The sequence below is a fragment of the Cydia splendana genome, chromosome Z, assembly GCF_910591565.1.
Source record: "Cydia splendana chromosome Z, ilCydSple1.2, whole genome shotgun sequence".
NCBI lineage: Eukaryota > Metazoa > Arthropoda > Insecta > Lepidoptera > Tortricidae > Cydia > Cydia splendana.
In genome coordinates, this window is record NC_085987.1 from 8,600,514 (window position 1) to 8,625,158 (window position 24,645).

Genomic DNA, 24,645 nt, shown 5'->3' on the forward strand with positions numbered 1-24,645 from the left:
TACGAAATGCGCAGTGTTGTCACGTCTCCTGAATCACCCTGTATTTAGATGCGAGGTCTGCAAGGTAATTTTACAATTTCTATTCGTATTTTAAACAATTAACGCTACATATTTAAGCTCACTGGCCAGCAATTTCGGAACTAAAGTTTTTCAATTGAAAGGAGGATGGGTCAATTATACATAGTGCTGCAGACATTTTGGACTAGTCATTGAGTTTTCACTTCTGTCGGCACTCCCGGAGTGCAACCCGTTGTTTTTTTTTATTACATACTAGGTGTCCTCATCTTTTCTAGTAACGTTAACCAATTAAGAGGCAACGAGTTTTTCTACAGCTTACTTCGTAATGAGATTCCCTAAGCGGTCACGTGAATCTTCGACATTCCATGCTGAGGCATTTGTATGGCCTTAGTACTACGCTAACTAATCGCAACAGAAATGTAATAGGACAGAGAAAATAATTCTAACCCGTACAGCGCGTGACCTTGGCCGCCACTTTTTGATTGATTTCGAGTGGATCAAGAATCAAGATATAACGCGGTGCGTGCATCGTCAGGGCCGTCTTAAACTATGCTGGGGCCCTCGGGCACATAAGAATTTGGGGCCCTTTTGGAAAGTAAAGAAAGCTAATTAAACTAACATTTTTCTACTATGATCTTCTATTTATTATGGGTAATCAAATATACCGTTACTGTCTGTCTTTCAGGCCCCCCTGAGGATGGGGGCCCTGGGCACGGGCCCTATGTGCCCTTATGGTAAAGACGGTACTGGGCATCGTGCATAGCTCATGAGTAGAAGTCCTTATTATTATCTGTAGAAACACTCGTTATTTATAACTCCAATGTAGCCCAATGCTGTTTACTTATCATGCTATTAGCGAATTTATTAAAAAAATGCTATCTGAAATTAAATCTGAATTTTCCACTAGCTTTAATTTGCAAATGATTACAGACACGAAGTTGAAGTACGCTTGTCTTTGAATGTCAGAATAAAACTTATAAATTTGTTCAGAAAACAACTGTTTAGCATCCGAAATGACCAAACTTGCATCCAGACTTTGGAAAACTGTCACCACTATTAATAAAATAATACTTGACCCGTTATAGGGTGGTTTACCCTATTCTGCATTCATAAATATTTAATTTCCTGTAATCAATAATACTTAAATGCTGGTAGTTGTCGATAAGCCGAGCAAAGCTACACTGCCCTTCCCGCTATCAGTACGTAAACTAAGAAATAAATGTTATCATAGTGCTTCTAAGATGGCCACGATTTCATGGAAATATGTTGCCTTGTACATTTTGTAGAAGCGTATTTGTGTGAATGTTGCTGTAGTGAATGCATCTGACTTAATAACTTGAATCCTGTATAATCCTGCAGCCACCCCTCGTACCGGCACCTCGCGGACCGGCTCGGGACCCCGTACCTGCAGCGCGTGCTGAACCAGCAGCTGACCAACCACATCCGCGACACGCTGCCCGGCCTGCGCGACAAGCTGCAGAAGCAGCTGCTCACGCTGGAGAAGGATGTCGACCAGTACAAGCACTTCCGGCCCGACGACCCCTCCATCAAGACCAAGGCCATGCTGCAGTGAGTATACTCTACGGACGAACACATTTTTCTTGATAATATTTGCCATAGTTACATCGTGGTCACTATAAACCATCGTTTTATGGGGTTTCAATTTTAAAGAGTCCATTATATAATGTTGCATCTATTGGTCATGTTAGTTAAACTGTTTTACTGTTGTCACTTGACTGAAAGGACCGGGTAACAACAAGAATATTTAATCCCCACAAAAAGAATTTAAAGAACTAAAAGTTTTGGGATCTTGAATACTGTTTTCAAATAAGCTGTACTTCCTTGCTCTAGGATGATACAACAACTCCAAACCGACTTCGAGCGTACTATTGAGGGTTCCGGCTCTGCACAAATCAACACCAATGAGCTGTCGGGCGGTGCCAAGATCAACCGGCTCTTCCACGAGCGGTTCCCCTTCGAGATCGTCAAGATGGAGTTCGACGAGAAGGAGCTGCGGCGCGAGATCGCCTTCGCTATCCGGAATATCCACGGTATCAGGGTACGTGGACGTTAAGCCATTCAATGCCGCGCCCTGCGTGAGCCGCGCGTCATCGTGAACCTTGTCGAGATGTACGAAGGCACAGAATAAATAATAGTACTACCGTACAGAAAGGAAACTTTCTACAAAACCGAAGTCGGACAGCGGTTCAGGGTCCCTTTCTAATATATGATACTATCCCTTTCGGCTATTTAGGGTTGTCAAAATTCAGGGGATTATCTTATCTGTGGTCGTGCACGCAAAGGGACGTCAAGTTGTGTCAACCCTAATAATTGCTCGGAGCAATGCTGAGCCGAGTTTGCCCGAAGGGAGGAATTTCGCACCCCTGACGAAGGTTGATATTGGGCTGTAGCCGCGCGCATCAGTTCATGCCACAGACTAGGAATCCTCTAGACGGAGCTTAGAGCAATTATTTCATGAAACCGATGCTGCCAAAATACAGGAGTACGGGGGACGAGGCGAGCGAGTCCCGTGCCGTGATTGGTCCGTTCAAACCAAAGAGGTAGCGCTACCCTACTATGCTCAGTCTGGAGGATGTCTTGTCTGTGGTTCATGCCTTTGGCGGTCAAAGGGATGAATGTGTCCGGTCAGGGTTCCACTGAGCTTACACAATATTCGTGTTGCAGGTGGGGTTGTTCACGCCCGACATGGCGTTCGAGGCCATCGTGAAGAAGCAGATCGGGCGGCTGAAGGAGCCGTGCCTCAAGTGCGTGGATCTCGTCGTGCAGGAGCTCTCCAACGTCGTCCGCATCTGCACTGAGAGGGTAAATAACGTACTATACATTTTGGCTGTAGCACTAACTGCAGATGTCATTATTATTATAGCCTCTTTATTTCCATAACTCTTACAAATTATTTAGTTTTCAAATTTTTAGATTCGGTTAAAGTATGTTTTATGCTGTAGTTGTTTTTTTTCATGTTCCGCCTTTCATGTGGTATGGATCCCGTTTGGGTAAAGGCCTCCTCCCAATTCTTCCATAAATGTCTGTGTTTGGCATTGTACATCCAGTCTTTCCCTGCAACCTCAACCATGTCATCGGTCCACCGTTTGACCGGTTTGCCAGCTTTCCTCTTGGCTGGTAATGCCTTTCCATCTTGTTGTTAGTGTTGTCCATCTGTTATATGTATCCATCTGTATATCTTGAAATATGTCCTGTCCATTGCCATTCGAGCTTTGCACTAAACCTTGTTTTTATATCCCAGATGACAGTTTGATTGGCCCAGTCAAACTGTCATTTTAGTATCTTTGATGTAACACAGCTCACATTCAGCGTCAGCCTCTCTTAGGTATGAATAAAATCTAAAGTATAAGAGCTATGCAATTGAAAATTTTTATACTTAACAAGTCCACTATTGACATCATATCCCGAGAGTTTTGTTTATCTGGTATAATCCAAACCCAAGTTATGAGGGTTCACAAAAGCGACGACGCGCTTCGAGAAAAGGTAGGTAGTGCCCTTGCGCTTCGCTTTGCTCGTCTTGGCGGGGGCACTACCGTGCCCCCAGATACATATGACATATGACTTCGCGCCCAAAACTTTGCCGCATTAAAAAAAAAATGATGTTTAACTCTGGTCAGATGTCGCGCTACCCGCGCCTGCGCGAGGAGACGGAGCGCATCATCATGTCGCACGTGCGCTCGCGCGAGAACCAGTGCAAGGACCAGCTCGTGCTGCTCATCGACTGCGAGCTCGCCTACATGAACACCAACCACGAGGACTTCATCGGATTCGCCAAGTATGACCGCTGTTCTTCACTAACTCTACCTCAGGACCCATTCCAAATAGATGTTGTTTCAAAAACCTCTGAGCCTGTAGGTAATTTAACGATGGACGGTGTGTAATCTGGGAATTAGAGTAATTCACCAGTAACTGGCCGGTTTTAGTAACTGGCCGCCCTAAACTAAAAATGAATTCTATTCACCTATAAACAGAATTCATTTTAGTATAAGGCGGCTAGTTATTGAAAGCTGGCCAGTTATTGAAACCTTATACTAAAATGAACTCTGTTTATAGGTGAATAGAATTCATTTGGTAGCCAATTACAAAAACCGGCCAGTTACTGGCGAATTACCCTATTAGTAATAGCATTAGCGAATTCCAGATGACGCAGAGTTGGAATTAGATATTATTTAACATGGTTAATGAATACAATGAATAGCGTATTGATGGGCTCCAAGTAAGCTAATAAAACCCGATTATGAACGAAAATAAAATTTAAATAAGATCAACATATTTACTCATAATATTCACATGGTGACATTCATGCGACAATCGCATCATCCACTTTTTATCTATTTCGTAATGGGGTGAAAGAGAGCCAGTCAAAACTCACAAAACATTATTCGTAAATCTTGTACAAGCTGTACACAAATCCAAATAAACACAAACAAATTCACTGTTAATGAACAGTATAAGACTGACTTTCTTTCTATATATTTTTTTACCTTTGATTAGGCTTGTTTTTGTCTTCTCCCGACGGTTAGTTCTGTTTACGGTCGTGCGTAGGCAGCGCTTACGGCTTGCGCCAACGCTCAGTGTTTTTCTTAAAATACAAACCGTTTCCATGGCGCTATCATTGCTCGACCGACATCAATGTTGACCAGCAGAACAAGTCTAAAACAAGCCTTGATCAAGCAAAAAGTGTGAAATTGTATTTTTTTTTTAAAACGTAACTATTTTTAGTGGCTCATTTGTAGACAGCACCCGCTAGACTGATCCACGTTTCAGTGTGACTTTCTGCCTTTTCCGTAATAAGGTTCAAAGATAATCGAATTCACAGGTCTCACGCTAGATCTGGTCTGAACACAGAAAACGTCTCCTCTAGGTTAGTAATGGAGGCCAATGAAATGGAGTCCGTGGTACATTGACTGGTCAAAACATTTTATTAAAATTTCGTGGGATGCGTTCAGTTGTTTATTATGAATTCATTGGCAGTTAAATCGCGTGATAACAGGTGTATTCACCCACAGCACACATATATAATGATACTTGATATATTAAGACAGACGAGCATATGCAGCTAGCTACATTACTAGGGTTTGTTTATTCGTTAATCGCCAGGCAAAAATTTAACTTTTTTTACGTTATTGGTGAAATTTTTAGTTTGTATGGCCTAATCATTTTATTTTGACTGTCTTACTCTTAAAATTTCTGAACACATCCCTATTTTTCTACCTGTCACTTTAATAATATTTGATCTAGACATCGCCAGTGACGTATATTTACTTGGGCTCCGTAAAATAACAAACGATTTGTGAAATAGCAACATAATTTAGATGATGTCGTCTCTCTTCCAGTGCTCAGAACCAATCGGAAAACTCGGCCAAGTCGGGGCACCGCGCGCTCGGTAACCAGGTTATCAGGAAAGGTTACATGTGCATACACAACCTGGGCATCATGAAAGGTATATCACACGACCAGTTGGCTGGAATGTGCGCTGCGCTATAGCTGCTGATTGGTGCTTTTTACTAAGTTTCTTTTGACTAATCTATTCATTTCGAGCAGATTGAACGGCATTGTATGGTAAAATTCTGAGGATAAATTGAAAAGTATACCCAACTGTAGGTACACTATTTTTGTATTTTGGGAGTATTTATAATAATTTATGGGTTTAGTCATAAGTGTCATAACAGATGGACAGTTTTTTATGATGTTAGTGCGTGTGGAAAATAGTCTAAAATCGAGAGAAGGCCACATCTTTAGAATGTCTGGTTGGCTCCAGTTCAACTTATTCATTTGGCCGAACTAAATCTGTTACGTCTAATTTTATAAAAACTCGGTCCTTTTATTTTGTAACGGTATCAACCAAACAGGTATTAATTGTCTTTGGTCAATAAGACATGGCAGTACCCATAAATATTCAACTCTATCGACAAACTTTTTAAATGTATTGCCTTTAAAAACTGCATCCTAATGCCACTTTCTTCCTTTGCACAGCCGGGCGCTTTATTCAGCTAGCTATTGCTATGGACGAATGTTAGTTTTTTTCTGCCCTAGGAGGTTCCCGCGATTACTGGTTCGTTCTCACGTCGGAGAGCATCTCGTGGTACAAGGATGAGGAGGAGCGCGAGAAGAAGTACATGCTGCCGCTCGACGGGCTCAAGCTGCGCGACTTGGAGCAGGGCTTCATGTCGCGCCGCCACATGTTCGCGCTCTTCAACCCCGAGGGCAGGAATGTCTACAAGGTACATATTACCACTGCTAAGAGGCCTGTTTTACTGTTTTCATAGTAGCGAACTCAAACAGTTAGCGTTACAATCTACAAGTCGTTAAAGCAAAAGATATATTTTTAACAATTTAACGTTTTACATGTGATCCATTCAGATGAACGTGAATATCTCAATCAGTGTCTGAAACTGTTGCATGTGTGCAGGATTACAAGCAGCTCGAGTTGTCATGCGAGACCCAAGACGATGTGGACTCGTGGAAGGCGTCCTTCCTGCGCGCCGGCGTCTACCCCGAAAAGACATCAGAGGCAGCGAACGGCGACGAGGTTAGTCCGTATGTCGTTGTAGCTCGGTGTACTTCCTCTCTTATTCTTACTATATTTTATTTTATCAGTCCTCAAGCGTGCCCCGATCCTAACTTTTATGAAACCATATCTAAGTGTATTGTTGCTTTATAAGTTTATAACCATTTATAATAACATATCTTGAATGTATTGTCATGTATCTACTTGATATTACAGCATATATGTCCGTTTTATTTTTAACGTTGATGTATGTTTTGCCATGCTATTCAGGGTGAAGGAACAGAGGTTTGTTTACGCGCCACACACGAATACGCTCCATGTAACTCATGCTAAACCGACACCGTTATTTTAAATGTTAACGTAGTGAATTTCAAGAATTTATCTATATTATTTGTTTCGTTTTTTATTAGAATACTAGTGATGTCTTGTGCTTTCCTGAATCCACTTTGATGGGGGTCTAAGCGACTTCTCGACATATTTACATAGTGAAAGCATGTTCTTATGAGTGTTAACTTTTTGTATTACTTCTTTTGATCCTCCTATATTTCTATCATTTCATTGAATATCATGAGGTCGTTAAGTTGACTAAGTACAAACTACTGGGACAAACTTTCATTAAAACTACCTTATTAAGCTTAGAATAAATTTAAAAGTGGAAAAATTACTGTCTTGGGTGAGACTTGAACTCACGGCCTCTGGGTCGATACTCCAGCGCGCTGCCAATCTGAGCCACCAAGACCTCATCCATAGCCAGCAAATCTTTCCACCATATTATAGGTCAAGGGGACCTTACCCAAGACAGTAATTTTTCCACTTTTAAATTTATTCTAAGCTTAATAGCATCGTTCGCAGACGTTTCTGCTTGTTAAAAATTAAAACTACCTTATATTTATAACAAAAGTAAAAGCCCGAAAGGATAAAGAAAAATATGTAGGTATAGATACTTGCCTTGGCAGTATTGACCGCCGTTTAAAAATATGTGAGATATTTAGACGGCATTACAATAATACACATAACATTTAAACCCTATAATTATGCAATAAATGATTATCTTATCTTTATCTTAAATAATTGTATAAGGGGCACTTGCGCCGTCCAGGGTTAGCCACTAACTCAAGGTTAACCGGTTAAACCCGGAGTTACCAATACAATTTAACCCTGTGTTAACGGTTAACTGCTGAGTTAGTGGCTAACCCTGGATGGTGCAAGTGGCCCTAAAACACTTACTATAATTTGTTGCCTAAAGGGTTCGAACCAAATTACTTGCGCCACTTTATTTAAAATCCCTCGCTAATCTTAAGGTTATGATTCTGCTTCTAAAGTAACTGCTCGGGATTGATATTGAAATCGCCTACTCTTTCTAATTACATTATTTTTTCCGTGCATTGGATAGCTTTGGTTTAACTTTCTATTAACTTATTGGACTTTCTGTTTGTTTTGTATGATTTATGTTTTTGTTTTATTTTTAGTTATTTCCTTTCTCTGGTTTGTCGGGGATGTCGGGGGGTCGGAAAGCCTCCGTGAGTATATGTTGTTATCATTGAGCCTGGTGTGTAAACTCGCCAATCTGCTGCAATGGAATGAGAACATTTCCGTGTTTTTTTTTTTATATGACCTGGGACGCTATATAATATAAATGGGCGGTAAGCGCTTACCATCAGGTGAACCGTCTGCTCGTTTGCCTCCTATATCATAAAAAAAACATTGTATTTTATTTTCACAATTTTTTTTAAAGTACCAAAAAGTAGGTAGGTATCGTGCGAAGAGGTAATGTTATGCTTACTAGCACGTTTACGCTTTTAATAAATACAAATAAATAATTAATTGCTCATTGTAATATTGCCTTTATGATACGGTTCAGAAAACTATCCTACATACTATACTAAAAATAAATAATTATGCTACCTATTTATAAACCGCTAGAGCAGTTTGTTTTTGGTTGTACACAGAAACCACAGACAGAAACAAACATTGTTTCACATTTTTTTAAAACGACAGGTGCATCAATTTGTAACTTTGTAAAAGTTATTTAAGCCGTAAAAGAATACTGCTGTGATAATTTCTGTTCAAAAATAAAAAGCATTTTTACATACACACAGACATGCTCTGCCCGAGGAGAATGTTTCCTTCCATCATATTGTATTTAAAGTGTTACAGTTGTTTTGTTATGGTTTTACAGTTGTTTTTTAACAGACGGGCGTAACGGACTGCGACCTTGGTTCGATCCGGGGCCTGTTCGATGGTGTGGAAGGGGGTCCGTTGAGGACACAGCGCTATAAGTGTGAGCGAAAAAGAGATATGTTGGCCGGTCCAAGGTTGCAAGGTCCTATATGCCCGTCTGTTACAGTTTTTGGATTCGTAAGTGCTGAGTGAGTGGTAAGTAAGAGTATGATGCATCCCTGCCAGTGAGTGTGTAGTCATTGTACCTTTAAGCTTATTGATTCTACCTACACTCTTACTCACTACTACGGCCAGCGAATGAGAGATAAAATAAAATGAATGCTTGGCTGCAAAAAAGGGAGGTTAGATATTTTTTACTTCGCGGAAGAGGATCAGAAATTATTGATCCGATTGTTGTTACCGTGGTTTTGTTTGTTAAAGGAACACTCACAGTTACACCCTTTATAGGTTTTACCCTATAAAGAGTGCAATTTACTTTTGTTGCTCTGCTCTTAAATGGGTCTTGTATTATTTCATAGGAAACTATCATACTTAAATGTACGAATTAGGATACACCGTCTATACTTACGGCATCATACACACTACGACTACGTTTAGGTCGGATTTAACAGATGGTTTAATACACCAACTGGTTATGGAACTGCAAAGGTATTAAAATACACGTGTGGGATGATAGTCATTCCATAGGCATCAAACGAGTGTTTTAATGTTTTATTATGTAACTACATACACTGCTTTATATACACACCTCTGTACTGTTATAAAATTGTATGTTTTGAATGTTAGTAAACTGTCATCACATTGTGAACAGTTTGGTCAACGATATGTTACGGTTTGCTTTTGCAAGAGTGTTCTGGTTGCCTTGGAGGATATAACCAAACGGAGTAGCCATTAACAGGCGTTCCCCTCTGTCGAAACTCTATGACCAATGGTCATACACATTGTATGGACTGACGTTTATCTGACATGGCTATTTTTACGTTACGTATACATTTGACGTGCCCCTCTTCCGCAAAAATCGGCAGACTGTTTTGTATAGAAAATTACAGACAAGGCGTCTCCATTTGGTTATATCCTCCAAGCTGGTTGCTTTTAATAAACTAAAACATGTAATGGATTCCCTCCCATGTAAGTCTCCCATATTCACTCCCATATAAGTGACTACGACCAAATACCAAGCGAATACGCTATTTTATGGAGCCAGGCTAGAACAGTTTCCTATAGATATGAGGACATTGAAGACGCTTTCTGACCCTCTTGTATACTCGTATAGACGGCACTAGCACGCGACCTACACTCATGACCAAAGAAAACTATAGTGGAACACTTTGTATTAATGATTATGTTTCTTTGCTCATCTCCAATTTACTATAAGGTAAACAATTAACAAAGCTGACAGTTAGAACGTTTACGCATAGTGCCACAAAAATGCTATTTGAATGTCACAGTAGCAATCGCATGAGCTTTTATATTTACAATTCAGAAATAGTTGAGGTTGAGATGAGGCTGGTAACGGTATCGTATACAGGGTTAAGGGCGTTACAGCAACTTGTCGTGAATAGTCGTGAAATATTCAGTAACATATTAACGGCAATGCCCTTTTTAATTGTAAACTTCGCTAACAAGCGAGTCTGGCCATTTATCTCTTTATCCCAATTAATCATGGGCTAAATCAACCTTGCAGTAGTTTATTCACTTATATCATGGTTCATATTAACAGGTTCCTGTGTACAAATTGATCTACCGAAACTTGCGTGTGTAATACTATCTATTCTCATCATTCCTCCCTTAAAAGCGACATCCTAATTTCACTTTTTAACAGATCCGTAGCCAAAAAACGTAACCCTTATATTTCTGATCAAAATTGAGCACTATGCGTAAGGGTACTCTTTATCTCATCTTCTCTCATTGTTTCCTGTAAATATGCTCAAGTTCGTGCGAAAATTCATAATGTTTGTATTAGTGACGTGACTCACGGTTTATTCCAGAGCTCGGACACCGGCGGCTCCAGCAGCATGGACCCGCAGCTCGAGCGGCAGGTGGAGACCATCCGCAACCTGGTGGACTCGTACATGCGCATCGTGACCAAGACCACGCGCGACCTGGTGCCCAAGACGATCATGATGATGATCATCAACAACGCCAAAGATTTCATCAACGGGGAGCTGCTGGCGCATTTGTACGCGTCCGGTGATCAGGTATTGTAGAAAAAGTTGTATGTTAACCCCTTACTGCATGTAATAAAAAATATTTGTTTAAATCTGAACTTTAATAGCTGTCCATAACGTTGAATATCATATCCACCATATATGGCATTGTATGCGATAAGGGGTTAAAATTTGCCCAGTGTACATTCTCAGAGCCAAGAAAATTTCCGGGCGTTAGAGTTAGATCAATCAATGGAAAACGAGCAAATATGCTGACCTCATTCTTCTTTTGGACTGATTTAACTTTAGCTTGATCTCCGTAGCAAATCGAAATTGGTTGATAATTGATGTCAAGTCGCGGTTTTGGTTTATTTTCTGAAAGCATTTCCTGCGCACTTTATGCCGACCGCTGTGTGAATGTCAGGCCCTCGCTAGATTGAGAATCAAGAACTTTGCAGTAGGCTATCTGTAACCCAAGGGTTTCAAAGCGTTGCCTTTGAGCTTTATCATCCTACACATGGAGATGGTCGAACAAGGTCTTGAGTACGCACAAGGTAGCTCTTGAAGGGGCAACACAAAAGATCCCCGGTCGAAGTGTACCCGCAAGGGCCCTCGATAACATTAAGATTAGATTAGGTCCACCGCTAAAAAATACGTCGCCATTCTGAGTGACAAAACAGCACCCGACTATACCTTAATGTTAACGTGTTTTCCAGTCGCAAATGATGGAAGAGTCACCCGAGGAAGCACTGAAACGTGAGGAGATGCTCCGCATGTACCACGCGTGCAAGGAGGCGCTGCACATCATCGGCGACGTGTCGATGGCAACCGTGAGCACGCCCGTGCCGCCGCCCGTGAAGAACGACTGGCTCGAGAGCCGGCTCGACTCCAATCCGCGCCTGTCGCCGCCCTCGCCCGGCGGCCCGAGACGCGCCGCGCCTGCTCAGCAAGGCAAGTCTTCATCAATCAATCATGCCAACTTGTACCAGGTCTGCGAACAAATTATCATTAAAATATACATTAGCAGGCTCGATGGGACAACGTGGTGCTCCGCCTCCGCCCGGCGCAGGCACAGGCCGGCCGGCGCCCCCGCTGCCGTCGCGACCCGGCGGTGCGGCGCCGCCACCTCCTGGCGGCCGCCCACAACCCGGCGGAGGCCTGCCTGCTCCGCTCATACCGACGTGAGTACTAATGCTACTATTATACTAGGAAACAGCTCTCTTTACCTTTCGATATAGTCAATATTAGGGCAAGGCATTACGACAAAAATATTTACACAGGTGTCATAAATGATGACTTGAGTCCAAGCCTAGTTCGCACATGACATGACGTAGTATTGACACCATACACCAGTAAGAACGAGCACTATTCGATAAGTTTCATGTTGAGCGCTTTAAACGCCTGTAGCTATTAAAACGCATAAAGTTGTCACTGACTGCACGGCGTCACCGACCACGAAGTTGAATTGTGTGATATTATGCTTTCGAGTATAAATTTTATTTGTCGATGTGGCTCTCACACATTAAGCACTAAAGAACTACACATGATTTAAGTTAATCTATGACGTAAAAACTATTAAGTGATTGAGGATATTTTCTTGGAGATAAATAAATCTCCCTATTACCCAGTTTGTCATCAAAATTTAAGCATATCAAGTGCTAAACATTATTGAACTTATTGGTGGAGGTGCATATGCATTTGATAGTGTCTTAACAAGTTACTGAGAACAAGTAGTTTACTGATTTGAATCATCTGAACCTAGAAGTTTTTTTTTACGTAAACTAAAGAAATTTGCATGGTTGTATGGTAATGGAAAGGTAAACATTCTGATTTAATGGATGTAACTTATAAGTAACAGTAAAAATAACGTAATTAGTCAATAGTTCGGCGAGAATCTTCTCTCCTATAACTTTCACGAGCTTCGCTTTTATGAGGCATTTGTATGGGTGATGTAACAGCCATAATATGCATAAAAAGGTGTACCTAGTATATTTTGTATACCTATATCTGCTTATCGTGTTAGTATATGTATTTTTATAACATATTAATATATTTAAAATTATGGAATAGCTTATTTTGTGCAATATAATTGGTTTTGTAAATAGTTTGTGCCAAGGTCCATATTTGATTACGCTTTGTCATAGTAATTATGCAAAAATGAAACGATACAATTCTAAAAGCTTGATAATAATGTATTCGTGACTGAATTCAAAGGTCGATCAAATCAAGTATGTTCTACAAATTGAGCGCAAACATTTTCAAAAGTTGAGTGTGTGGTTGTTTTCGCAGGCGGCGCTAAGCGAGCCAGCCCGTCGTCTGCCCACTAACTAACTAACTTAAGTTACGTACGAACCTAAAGGTACTAACTCTGACGCGATTGTTAACTTAGTACAGTTCAATTACTTTCTAAGACACATGTTCACTAACCAAGAGGACGCTAGCGCACTTCGCTATTTAACTAATGTTTGATTTAGACGGAACGTAGGAACAGTATTCATACCCGCGGGAATGCTTTTACGCAAGTGTTTAAGTAAGACAGCGTTCAAGCGTTGGGTGCTGTTATCAATACGGGTCTAAAAACGCTGGGTGCTAATGTCTGCGATAAACGCTAGCGTGCTCCTGCCTCTGGTCATGCACTAATAATTATTAATATTTCAATAACATTAGCATTTTATATTTAATTGGTCATCTGTCTAAGATTTAACATTGTCAAATAATTTGTCTGATGTGAGTTAACGTAGCAAGCAGTGATATAATAATGTATCGCAATAAATGTAGTAAGTTAACAACTGCCCGGAAACCTAGAAAATAAATATACATATGTTACATACATTATTTATTAGTTATAATACGATCTATACTTATGATACGTCTGAAAAATATTGCTTCCAAAGATTATTAAATGAATAGTGAATTTATCATGTACTCTAACATATATATACAAATACTTACATATACATGTTTGCTTTCAAATTCTCCTTCGGGCAGCCAAGAGCAATGTCCCGTTTGTTTCACCGAATAGTGACAAGATAATGGCAATCAATTGATACGATTGTATTGTTCGGTCACCAATAGGTTGTGTGCACAACGATACTGGTTCACGTTCAAAAGGGCTGCCTTCAGAGAGATATCTAGATTATAGCCTATCATGACATGTTAGAAGTCATCAACATTTTATCTATACACTGTTTGTTCTCTTACACTTCGGGAGATAACTAATAGGAAACAAAGAGAGATTGCATTATGTTTTTTAAGCATTTTACTATTTTTTATTTTAATCATGTTACAAAAGTATTGTTAGAAAAGTATTTTCCTTGGACGCATTCTTTGATAATTATCATATATTATGTGATATCAATCACTGCATGTATTTTTTTGCACATTGATTTGTGTGTGGTCTTCAAAACTTCTTCTGTCTTTTCATTAACTGTAAGGTCATTGCCAAGTAATTTTATATCCCGTCGGAACGGCGGACGCGACGCGAGTTCAAAGTAGAGCACTCCCTATCGAACTACTCGTAGTGGTAGCACGGGATATCCGCTTTAGCAGTAGTTTATCTTCTTGTATATTGTAGAAAGTCTCGCGTGTACTGAAAATATGATTACTGTATTCACAGTTGCCCTGTAAGAATAATAATTACTTACTTTGAACTTTCGTGTTATTAATAAATGTTGTATCAATTATGGCGGTTACATTACTCTGAAAATGTCTTACAGAGAAGCTGTGAGAATCATTGTTTATGTTTATAAATAAGGGGCCAACCAGTAGAGATTTTCAGTAAATGTCGTAAGTATGGAAGATGTTCGATGTTTGTGTGATTCGAGGTCGATTTAGGCGTGTGACAGCAGTCAGTACCTATGTTTTTAGTTTAGGTCATGAGGTGTGTGTGTGTGTGTGTGGGTAGTTATTGATGTGGGTTGGGTGCAGGCGGCCAGGTGCGGGCGGCGCGGCGGGCGCGATGCAGGCGGCGGGCGCGGCGAACGCGGCCATGAACCATATGCCGCCGCACATGCGACAGCAGATCAACCAGGCCGTGGGCCAGGCCGTCACCAACGCCGCTATGAACGAGCTCAGCTCCGCCTTCGCCAGATTCAAGTAAAGCGGGCCGCGAGCCGCGCTCACGGGCGCCCTGCCGGCGCCTCTGGGCGCGGCGACCGAGCCACACTAACCCGAACGCACAACTCGTACCAGCAAGCGTTGTCGTGTCACCACATTGTACGACGTGACGTGCCGATCCCGCTCCGACATCGCCAACACTATTTGTATAGATTTTGTCAGTCGGTTTTTTCAAATATATCGAAATATTAATTTCTATACAAATATTTGATACAGTAATAACATTATCGTGTCTTACACGAGGTAGATAATTAAGCATCGTTGCCGCAAATTACCAAGGTGTCCACCCATTTGTTACGCTTACTGGTGTTGTCCGAGAACGAGATTTTGTGTAGTGTGTGCGCGACACTAACAGTTAAGCTTTTGTTGTTCGTGAAAAGTTGCTTCCGGACGTTACCCGAGTGTAGCCAATGTATTGTACAGTGCCTGACTAACATGACTGTTGTGCACATATTAACAGTTAGATCACTAGTGATTCGTTATCAATGTTACCATTTTATGATAACGTCGCTAAGATTATGCCTCCGCCCTGACCTACTAAACTCCATTTAAATGTAATTCACAGTACGCCTAAGAAAACTTGCTCAATCAGAAGTGACCAGACAATGAGGTTTTCTGAAGATCGCACATGATTTCAGTTATTTAAGAATTCGTTGTACCGGTATACATTCGTAAAAGCAATAAGACCTTTTAAAATTTAGTACTTAACGTGTATGAAATCGAACCAAATTCGTGTTAAGTCTATAATTCTCAATATGGCAATGGATGAATTCAGTATTAAATTTGATGAAATTATTATTGAAGAGTGCTATTTATGATTAGCTGTACGGATATTGCACGATACGGATGGCGTATGTAATCTTTATTATTATAAATATTATTGAATATGTAATTACCTTTATTTAATGTAATTAATTGTAAATGTTTACATTGAGTGGCTTATGATAAGTGTATAATGAATTATGTAGATGAGCTGTACGAAGGGCCGTTTGCTGCGACTGCGCGCCCCGCGCGTCCCGACCGCGTGAGGTGCCCTCTGGGTCGCACCGGCGTATATCTAGTATATCGGTGTGTCGCCTGCGATATGTTCCGCGACATCGATTATGCCCGGGGCCGCCCGTCCTCCGCAAGCCGCTCTGAGCCGCGCTAGGAGACTATCGAGCATATCATATTGTTTTGTATATGTGCTAGGGTTGTATGAACGCATTATATTAAGACGAGAGTGTTTATTTGTCGTTGGTGCACTCGACACTATGTTCGCGTAGAGCTAGCTGCATAGATGCAGTTGTTGCAACTCGTTCTCACCTCAGTGTCTAGGTGTATCGTAGCATTGAACTTGACCAGACGAGTCTCACGTTACTCTTCCGTCTCTAGTAGTGACGCAACGTGTCTATTTATGCATTTAATATACGACGTGTACCCCAGCTTGGTTTATAATATCTAATCACGTTCGATTCACAATATTTGTAGTACTTAGTAAAATCAGTGGCGCTTACCGTGACTCGATGAAGATTATGATCACACATCGCAAAAAAAAAACAAGACCAGCGGGCAAGAACTGTCTTATGCTTATGACTATATTCCGTACACTGGTACGGAATATAGTCATAAGCATAACAATCTTACGAGTATTCGTTACAAGTATGTGGTGTTTGTACATAATTGTATAATATATGTCATACTCATATACACTCGTGAAATGCCAGGTACTTGTAACAAGTACTCATAAGATTTTTGTACCTCGTACTCATTGACGAACCCAAAACACAGCTTATTGTTGCGATGTATGGTTGCGATATGTACCCGCGATGGCACCTGCCGATAACATGTATCTTCTATTATTGCTGATAGCAATATATTTGGTCAATTATTAGAATGTTTTACCACGGTGATACAATATTAATTCGTTATTAAATGTAACATTTAAAAGTTTATGGGCATTTGAATGATATTCATAATGTGAGCGAGCTTTTGTTCGTTCGCTTGCGTCCACGTTCAGTGATTAAGAGCCCAGTGTAAGTTTGGCGAGGCGAGACCGATGTGTGTCGGTGCGCGCCTCCACGGCGTCCGCGAGGTGGCGCAGCTGCGGCTGCCAGAACCGAGTTCCTACATCACAAGTATTTAGCGCTGTAGCCATGCCATTGCTCTATGATATTAAATAGACGAATATGATACAATAGTTGTAATAAATCATCTAACGTTTTGCTCTCTCTCTCTATTGTTAATAGCGTTAGCGTACCATCGAATAAAGGTATAGGCAGTGATTGTTGGATTTGATATAGTTTATGAATATTGTTAATCTTATGCTGTATAAATAGAGTAATTAAACGCTATATGTGTACCAGAGATGTTTGATTTATTCCAGTAGTTTCTCGCATATGAAGTAATTTTGGCTTTTTATAAGTAACAATAAATTTTGGATGCAATATTCTACGGGAAATTTAGGTAAGCTTACCTTTAATTACGGTAAATATAAAATATAGAGTAGTGCAACGAAATAGGCACGTATTGTTTTACCAAGCTATGTTAAGACGTGTTTACTGAATTATGAACTTAATGATTATTTAAAGAAATATAATAACTAAGCTTGGTTAAATAAATGGGTAATTATACATTACATTAGTCGGTAAGTGAAGGTGCAGGTCTAGTAAAACACTTTTCCACAGGCTAGGAGAAAACTAGCACTTTAAAATGGGCAAGTTTTTCTCACTATTTCTGTGGTTGTGGTATCATGTAAATGAGCTTCTCTGATATCGGTATTATTTCCTATAGTTACTAGAATAGCAGTGGTTTAAGATAAAAGTTAGTCTGCAGAGACACGGTCACTTAAAGTCACATAAAAATCTGTATCGACTTCGGTGTTATATTTCGGTCGGTTTCGGATCCAACAGATGGCAACTTTTCTTGTATGGTGGGCCGATAGAGCGTAAATGCGGTTACCCACTGAAGGTAAAGGTGTTAAATTTGTGTATCTATCAGATTAGCCTATTTACATGAAGATTTGTATAGGCATGTAATTGACTGAGTCTGGCACCTGCTTGCCTAGCGAATGAAGTCAGGGAACGATGCATGCGTTTGAAGAATTATTGTTTTAATACAAACCACGTGTACGTAGGTATAGGAAACGGCGTAGAGATTTATTTGCATGAAACTAGTTATGCATTATCATATACAAAATAATAAGGAGCATGTTAAGCCTTTATAAGCCAGAGGGAATATATTTTCCACCTGATTTTTGAATATTATTTTAAGTGATAAGGTTCAATTTTGCATAATTTCTGACAGACACCCTTATGCCTTATAAAGGGTTAAGAAGGGTATACACATTTATCTAATTAGCCCTAAAGTTACTGAAATTGAATATTAGAATGCACGTCGTTGGTATTTAGTGTTTGCATTGTAACCTAGATAAACAAACACCTGCTTGCTTTGCTTATAGCTGTGTGTTACAAGTAGGTTATTAATAAAATGTTGTACGTATTGTTTCTGTCTTACTGGCCCAGTGGGGTGGCATCAGGCAACAGAGATAAACATGTGTTGTTTCTCTATTATAATTTTAATACAACTATGAGACTAGTCGTTTGCCGCCCTGCCACTGTACTGTTCTGTCTCCAATACTAGTATATATACTTTTTTAGAATTCGTTGTATATATGTATTATACCTAGTACTTAACAAAGACGTTTTATCTTACAAAAGTGGGTTAACAAGTGTTGTAACTAGCTTTTTTGAGATGAAACAAACCTGTTATTGTTAAATGTCGAAGGATATTTAATTAATGCTGGTTTTTCGTGTGTAGCCGACCTGTCCCGAACGTGCCGCCGAAGTTGCCCGACCGACCACAGAACGGACGACCATTTTGAACTCCTTCGCCGCCATCTTGTGATACGCTGCACTGTAAATATATAATATCCTATTTCTCTGTATATTGCTTTAATTCTATTTATTTAAGCGTTCTTATGTTGCGGTCTGTAATTTATAAATTATGATTAATAAGTTAGCATAATTTAGGATCGTTGAATTGAAATTAGTATTACTTATATGAAAGTCAGAAGGTGTGATTGTGTCTTATTAATTTGCAAGCATGTGATACGATGTTATCGAATGGCTTATTATTATTCGAGCAACTAAAATATTAATCAAGAACTTTCATTGGGCATATAATAATATAAATTGGCTGTGCATTAATATTTTAGCGCCAATAAAATTATATTAGCCTCACATATAAGCATCATATTATTATTAAATAACTGGCAGCAAAATCAAGCCACCCAAAATAATTGTAGGGAACTTGAACTAGGTAGGCATCTAAAATAATAAGTTGGCAACTAATATAAATTTTCTAATACATACTATTAGGTTTCAATAGTTATCACGGTGTTCTGCCAGAGTCAAAAGATAGGTGCGACGACAAGCGAAGCAAGGCGGAGCGTGTTAGTCACCAAACAAAATATTTTAACTCTACATTTTCTTTTTAAAATGTGCTTCATAAATGGTAATGTAATTTTAATAATTTAGGTGCCAAATAAATATTTGGTACCTGCCTATTAATAAACAAAACCTGTAACGGCATTAAAATACAACCCATATTGATATATTTAAAGGCTCCATTTTTGTTGCCAATCTATTAATTTTAGTACCCATTTCTATTTTTTTAACTACCCAAATTCGATTAGTTAGTTGACCGGTTAAATACGTGCCTTACTGAAACCATTATTATGAATTTAACGTGATGTAATCAAGTTAGTATACTTAAACATTGCAAGCAAGACTTGTTGAGAAGTGCGGTGTCCTATGAATATAATAATCAATATTTTTAATGTGACAATAATAATAGGGCTATTTATCCGTTATAGTTCAAGTAATCCAGAATGGTTATTTTAGTCTAGCTAAGCGCTTATTTAACTTACCACTGTGGGTTTCCTTAACACATTCACTGCCCCCGACGCACATGTGCGTCCACCGTCATACAAGATTGTTCCTAGGCCACCCCCCTGGCAGTGAATGCGTTAACTGATGTGTGTACACTACTGTTTTATATAAATGTATACGCTAGGCGGGTTCTGTGTTCGTAGGCGGTTAACGCTACAAAGCGCAAAACACGTGTTATCAGCTACACGAGCTACACGGCTACGCGCTACTAGTAGCGCGTAGCTTGCGCTGGCAGTGAATGGGGTAATTGAAACCTGACCTGTTACTAGTGTTATTTATTAAATTAACAAACTCGACGAACTCTCGTGCGATATTATTTTATGTCAGAAATGCGTAGTTAAAATTTATATTGTAGGAAATCTTGATTTAAGTATTTCCTAGTTTATAATCTTATAATTCAAAGTCGTTTTGCAAAGTATTGGTTGTATGTGGTTATTGACCATTTGTCTCTAAAATAATGCACTTGTTACTGAGTTAGTATCGTATAACAATTCATCACGAAGCATGACTTTGGTAAAATTATACTACATATTTAAATTATTAAAAATTCCATATTACGTACCTCATTGACATTGTAATTTATCAATAATATTAAATTCATATTAGATAGAGCACACATTAATTTGGTGTCAGCTATATATGGGTGTGGACGCTAAAGGTTGTATCATAACGAACATCAAGTGTTCGTTAAGTATACGTATGAAAATATTACATGCACGTATTATGGTTAACGTGTTTAGCTGCCAGATCCATACAATTTATCCTTGAATTGCGTCTAAAATATAATTCGTAAGGTAATGCATAGGGGTTCTATCCAGCCGGCGACGAAAAAGCGACTAGCGGTCGACTATTTTCTCTCACAAGAAACGTACCTACATGTATATAAATCCCGTGTAAATAAACGTAATGCTTATTAATCGGTACGCAAAGTCAGCGGGCTTTTCGTAGGTACTGACAGTGCCAACTTTTTTAAAGAGAAAAGATTTTCTCTTGGCATACTCTATTTTCGCTCATCGTCGGCGGTGGGATAGCTGCCTCAGGCAAATGTCTTATACAGGTTGATCAATCCAAATAGGTCAGTATGGAGAAGTCAGAAACTATGAGAGATAGCGAAATCTGTTCTTAGGAACCATGGCTTCGATTTTAGATTTAATAATAATGACTTTCAAACATTTTTTTTTAATTCTCATACATAACCGGGAATCGTATAGCTATTGTCGCTCAGGCAGTAAGCTGTTTTATCAAAGACACGGAAAATACACAAGAATTGAAATCAGCATTATAATAATAAGTCGAAAGGTACACGGTAGATACTTTTTTAAGTAGGTAACCTGCATAAATAGTACCAACGAATTACGAAACGAATGAGTTAAACCAATGATTATAATTTATTACTTGTACTAATTATTTAAAATTATTGAACATCAAAAACAATTAAATTATGGTGTAGTTATTAGTTATTATCGATGTTTTCATATAAGGCCTCCTAAGGCTCACGGTCCTAGCTATAGGTACCTACTTATTCAGTTGAATGAAATTTAAATCATTCACAAGTAGAATACAGCTACACTTGTTTAGTGCCGTCCAATTTTCAATTAAAACGAAATCAACGCTTCCCATACTATGGGTGAGCAATTCTCAAAAAGTTTGTACATTTCGATCACATCTTAGATTTCTATAAAAATTGGTATGCTGGTAAAGTACATGAAGCTGAACAACTTCCACCATATTTCCCAAAAAGTTTCTAAGAAACATTCTTTTTTTGTTACCAGATTTCCTTACACATTTGGTAACAAAAAAGGAATGCTTCTTAGAAACTTTCTGGGACATTTTGGGAAATGTGATGGAAGTTGTTCAGCTTCATATACTTTACCAGCATACCAATTTTTATAGAAATCTAAGATGTGATCGAAATGTACAAACTTTTTAAGAATAGCTCAGGTTCTAAATTCACGAGCGAATTTGGTATTTTTCATTTGTATGACTGGGCCTTGGGAGGCTGACTAACAGCAAAACTCTTAACTAACCAGCAGTGAATCTTATGTCATTGCGGTAAGGTTTAAGAACTGTCGCTCGACAGTATGGACGATGGGCCATTCCTTGCAACTGAACTTGAGCTTTATGAAAATTAAGTACTGCAATTAGGTAATTTTGGCGCCAATTGTTTCCTTCTACCGCTAGTTATGATTCATCGTGATTTCACTGTGTCAGTATATAAACTATTATACGCAATAATCCTTTCGTCTGGCAAACTCCCGTAGCGGGAATTTGAAATCTAATTAATTTGGTAGAAAGTTAAAATTGTAATACTTACCTCTAAAATGACGTGTGCTAGCTGAAGGCCTAAAGTCGGCGTAACCTAAGATCACAAATTTGACAGTTACGAATTGACCCCTGCAGATATGACATTAAGGCTATCAGTTAAACGTAGGTCCTAAATATGTGATCTTAGAATAAAACCGCTATACGTCTTGTACCTTCATGTTTCGCGATGCAAATGTTTATTCTATAAATGATATGAAGTTGTGAAAGATAATAATTTAATTTCATGCCTTACATCAGAGTGCTAAGCAAAAGTTACTTGGTAGGTACTTTTAAATAGCAGCTGCACTAAATGGATTTATATAATTGTAGTCCTATACTGGCTGTTACATAACGGTATATAACATTGTGTGTCAGGGGTAACATAATAAAAGACTATCAATACTATCATGTTGTCGCTGTCATACGATGTTATATAGCGTTATATAACAGCCAGTATGGGAGCACCGTAAGTAGGTATATACTACGAGTATACAAAAGATATGAGACTGTTATAACCGCATGTAGTGAAACTGCTATTATTATACTTTTGTAACTGATTTCATGTAATATTACTGTAATAGACTAAAAACTAGTCCCGCGGAAAATGGTACGCGACATTGAGAGCAACGAACTTGATCAGGCGTCTGGCAGCTGTTATATTCGAATAAAATACTTTTACATTTAAAACTACAACAAACACAGAACTCTAAAGCCTCCACCTATGAATGGCTGCCAGACGCTTGGCTCCACTTGAGTAAGAAAAGTATAACTAACTAACAAGTTTCGTTACTCTCACTGCCATGTACCGTTTTTAGGGGCTAGCTCTCCGTCTGTAATATCTTCTAACTGGGTTATAAAAGCGATGTTTCTTCATTTAGTTTTAAGAATATATACATAAAGAACCTTTGTAAATCAGTTTAACTAGTTTTACTTAGGCGTTTAAGACAATGGAACGTGTTAAACGCGTAAGGAATAAGCTAATGTAAAAAATAAATGTAGAAGCATCAGCTCCCCGAGCCGAAACACTTAAGGGTTATGTTCGGAGGTAGGCAGCATTTAGTGGCATTGCTTTCCCGGCCCGTGAACAACGCCGATACATCACACGCAAAGAGATTTGAAGGCTAGTCAACACTTTTTATAAGTACCTTTTCTTGGAATAATTTTATACTTATAATTTATTAGTTTATTACTGCCACTTATAAAACTGTATTAACCTTTGGGACGTCAGGTCGCCTATTTTAGTCCGTCGCTAAAAAGTCATTTAATTTAACACCTGTCGATTCAATGGATTTTGTATCAAAATGTGACCGTTTTGACACTATTCTAGAAATAACAAGCGTTAAATTGTATTTCTTTACGGCGTGCTAAGAGTAATTGCTCGTAGGTAGGTAGTATACTGTCGTGTAGATACATAAACACCTGTCCAAATTGGAGGACTAATAAGTCCAACTAACTCTCCACTGACTTTTGCAGAATAACATGTGAGAGTGCCACTATAAAAACGATATATTTTCGTGACACCGAAGCCGACACCGAAAACTCTGTGCAGTGTTAGCTTGGTCTGACTTTAATACCAGAAATTTAAACACTATAAATACTTAAATAAAAAACTTTTGTATACATTTACTTAGTACGTAAATTCTTTTCAAGGTTGACTTAAGTAAATATAACAAGTTTAGGCAACTTTTTATCGCTGATATTAGACAATAACAGCTGTGTTTATGTATTACCTAATTTTGATTTCAAACAAATGGTTCTGTATTGTATAATTAATATAAAACCTTTAACAATTATAATTTGACCACACAAACTTAGCAATACCGATTACCTACTTATCTCACACTTATATTAGTACTCGTAATGTTAGCTTTTATGTTTGCTCATCTTTTACTTTTGACACTGATAGATTGAGTTGTAGGTAAGCCTCTTGTTCGTCCCTGCTGATCATAAGTTTATCTTAAATACATTCCCTAAATGTGCGTTGTTCACGCGCCAGGAAATATGTTTTGTATATAATTATTATGTAAATTAATGTAACATGGACTTGTTTATATTTCGCGTACTGTTGTACGCAATTGTAATAAATGTGTATAATAAATAATAAAACACAGTTCTTTTGTTTGTATCTTATACTAGGTTTCGTTACCGAGATGAACCTTAAAACAGTATGTGGGTGGATCGACTTTATTGTGTTGCTTGTTATTCTGTTTCGTTATTCAGAGGATAGTGGCACAGTTGGTAGAAGAAATGTTTTCACGTTCCACTATCGTCATTAGTACCTAGATGTCCCATTATGAAAGGCCCGGAGAAACGTTACCATAGCAACGAGTGACAAAAAATCTTGATTCACCCATGCAACCCTTACCGTCAAAACTTGGGTAATAGATACTCGTATAGTTATGTAGGTATATTATGT

At 38.9% G+C, this 24,645-nt stretch overlaps 1 protein-coding gene across 4 annotated transcripts in view; it reads left to right on the forward strand.

Annotated features, from left to right (window-relative positions):
- LOC134804191 (dynamin) overlaps nt 1-24,331 on the forward strand; it is a 49,187-nt gene extending 24,856 nt beyond the window's left edge. Inside the window, exons 6-20 of one of the 4 annotated variants that reach the window (XM_063777133.1) lie at nt 1,378-1,587; nt 1,870-2,077; nt 2,704-2,841; nt 3,657-3,814; nt 4,859-4,903; nt 5,376-5,482; nt 6,076-6,263; nt 6,452-6,571; nt 6,821-6,835; nt 10,720-10,929; nt 11,595-11,829; nt 11,906-12,059; nt 14,806-14,973; nt 18,793-18,890; nt 22,488-24,331. In XM_063777133.1, coding sequence (XP_063633203.1) covers nt 1,378-1,587; nt 1,870-2,077; nt 2,704-2,841; nt 3,657-3,814; nt 4,859-4,903; nt 5,376-5,482; nt 6,076-6,263; nt 6,452-6,571; nt 6,821-6,835; nt 10,720-10,929; nt 11,595-11,829; nt 11,906-12,059; nt 14,806-14,973; nt 18,793-18,856 — 2,020 coding nt within the window. In that variant the 3' untranslated portion in view covers nt 18,857-18,890; nt 22,488-24,331. Of the gene's footprint in view, nt 1-1,377; nt 1,588-1,869; nt 2,078-2,703; nt 2,842-3,656; nt 3,815-4,858; nt 4,904-5,375; nt 5,483-6,075; nt 6,264-6,451; nt 6,572-6,820; nt 6,836-10,719; nt 10,930-11,594; nt 11,830-11,905; nt 12,060-13,167; nt 13,709-14,805; nt 17,336-18,792; nt 18,891-22,487 lie in introns of those variants that run through there. The other 3 variants (XM_063777136.1, XM_063777134.1, XM_063777135.1) reach the window with 3 other exon arrangements.
- Nucleotides 24,332-24,645: the final 314 nt, after the last annotated feature.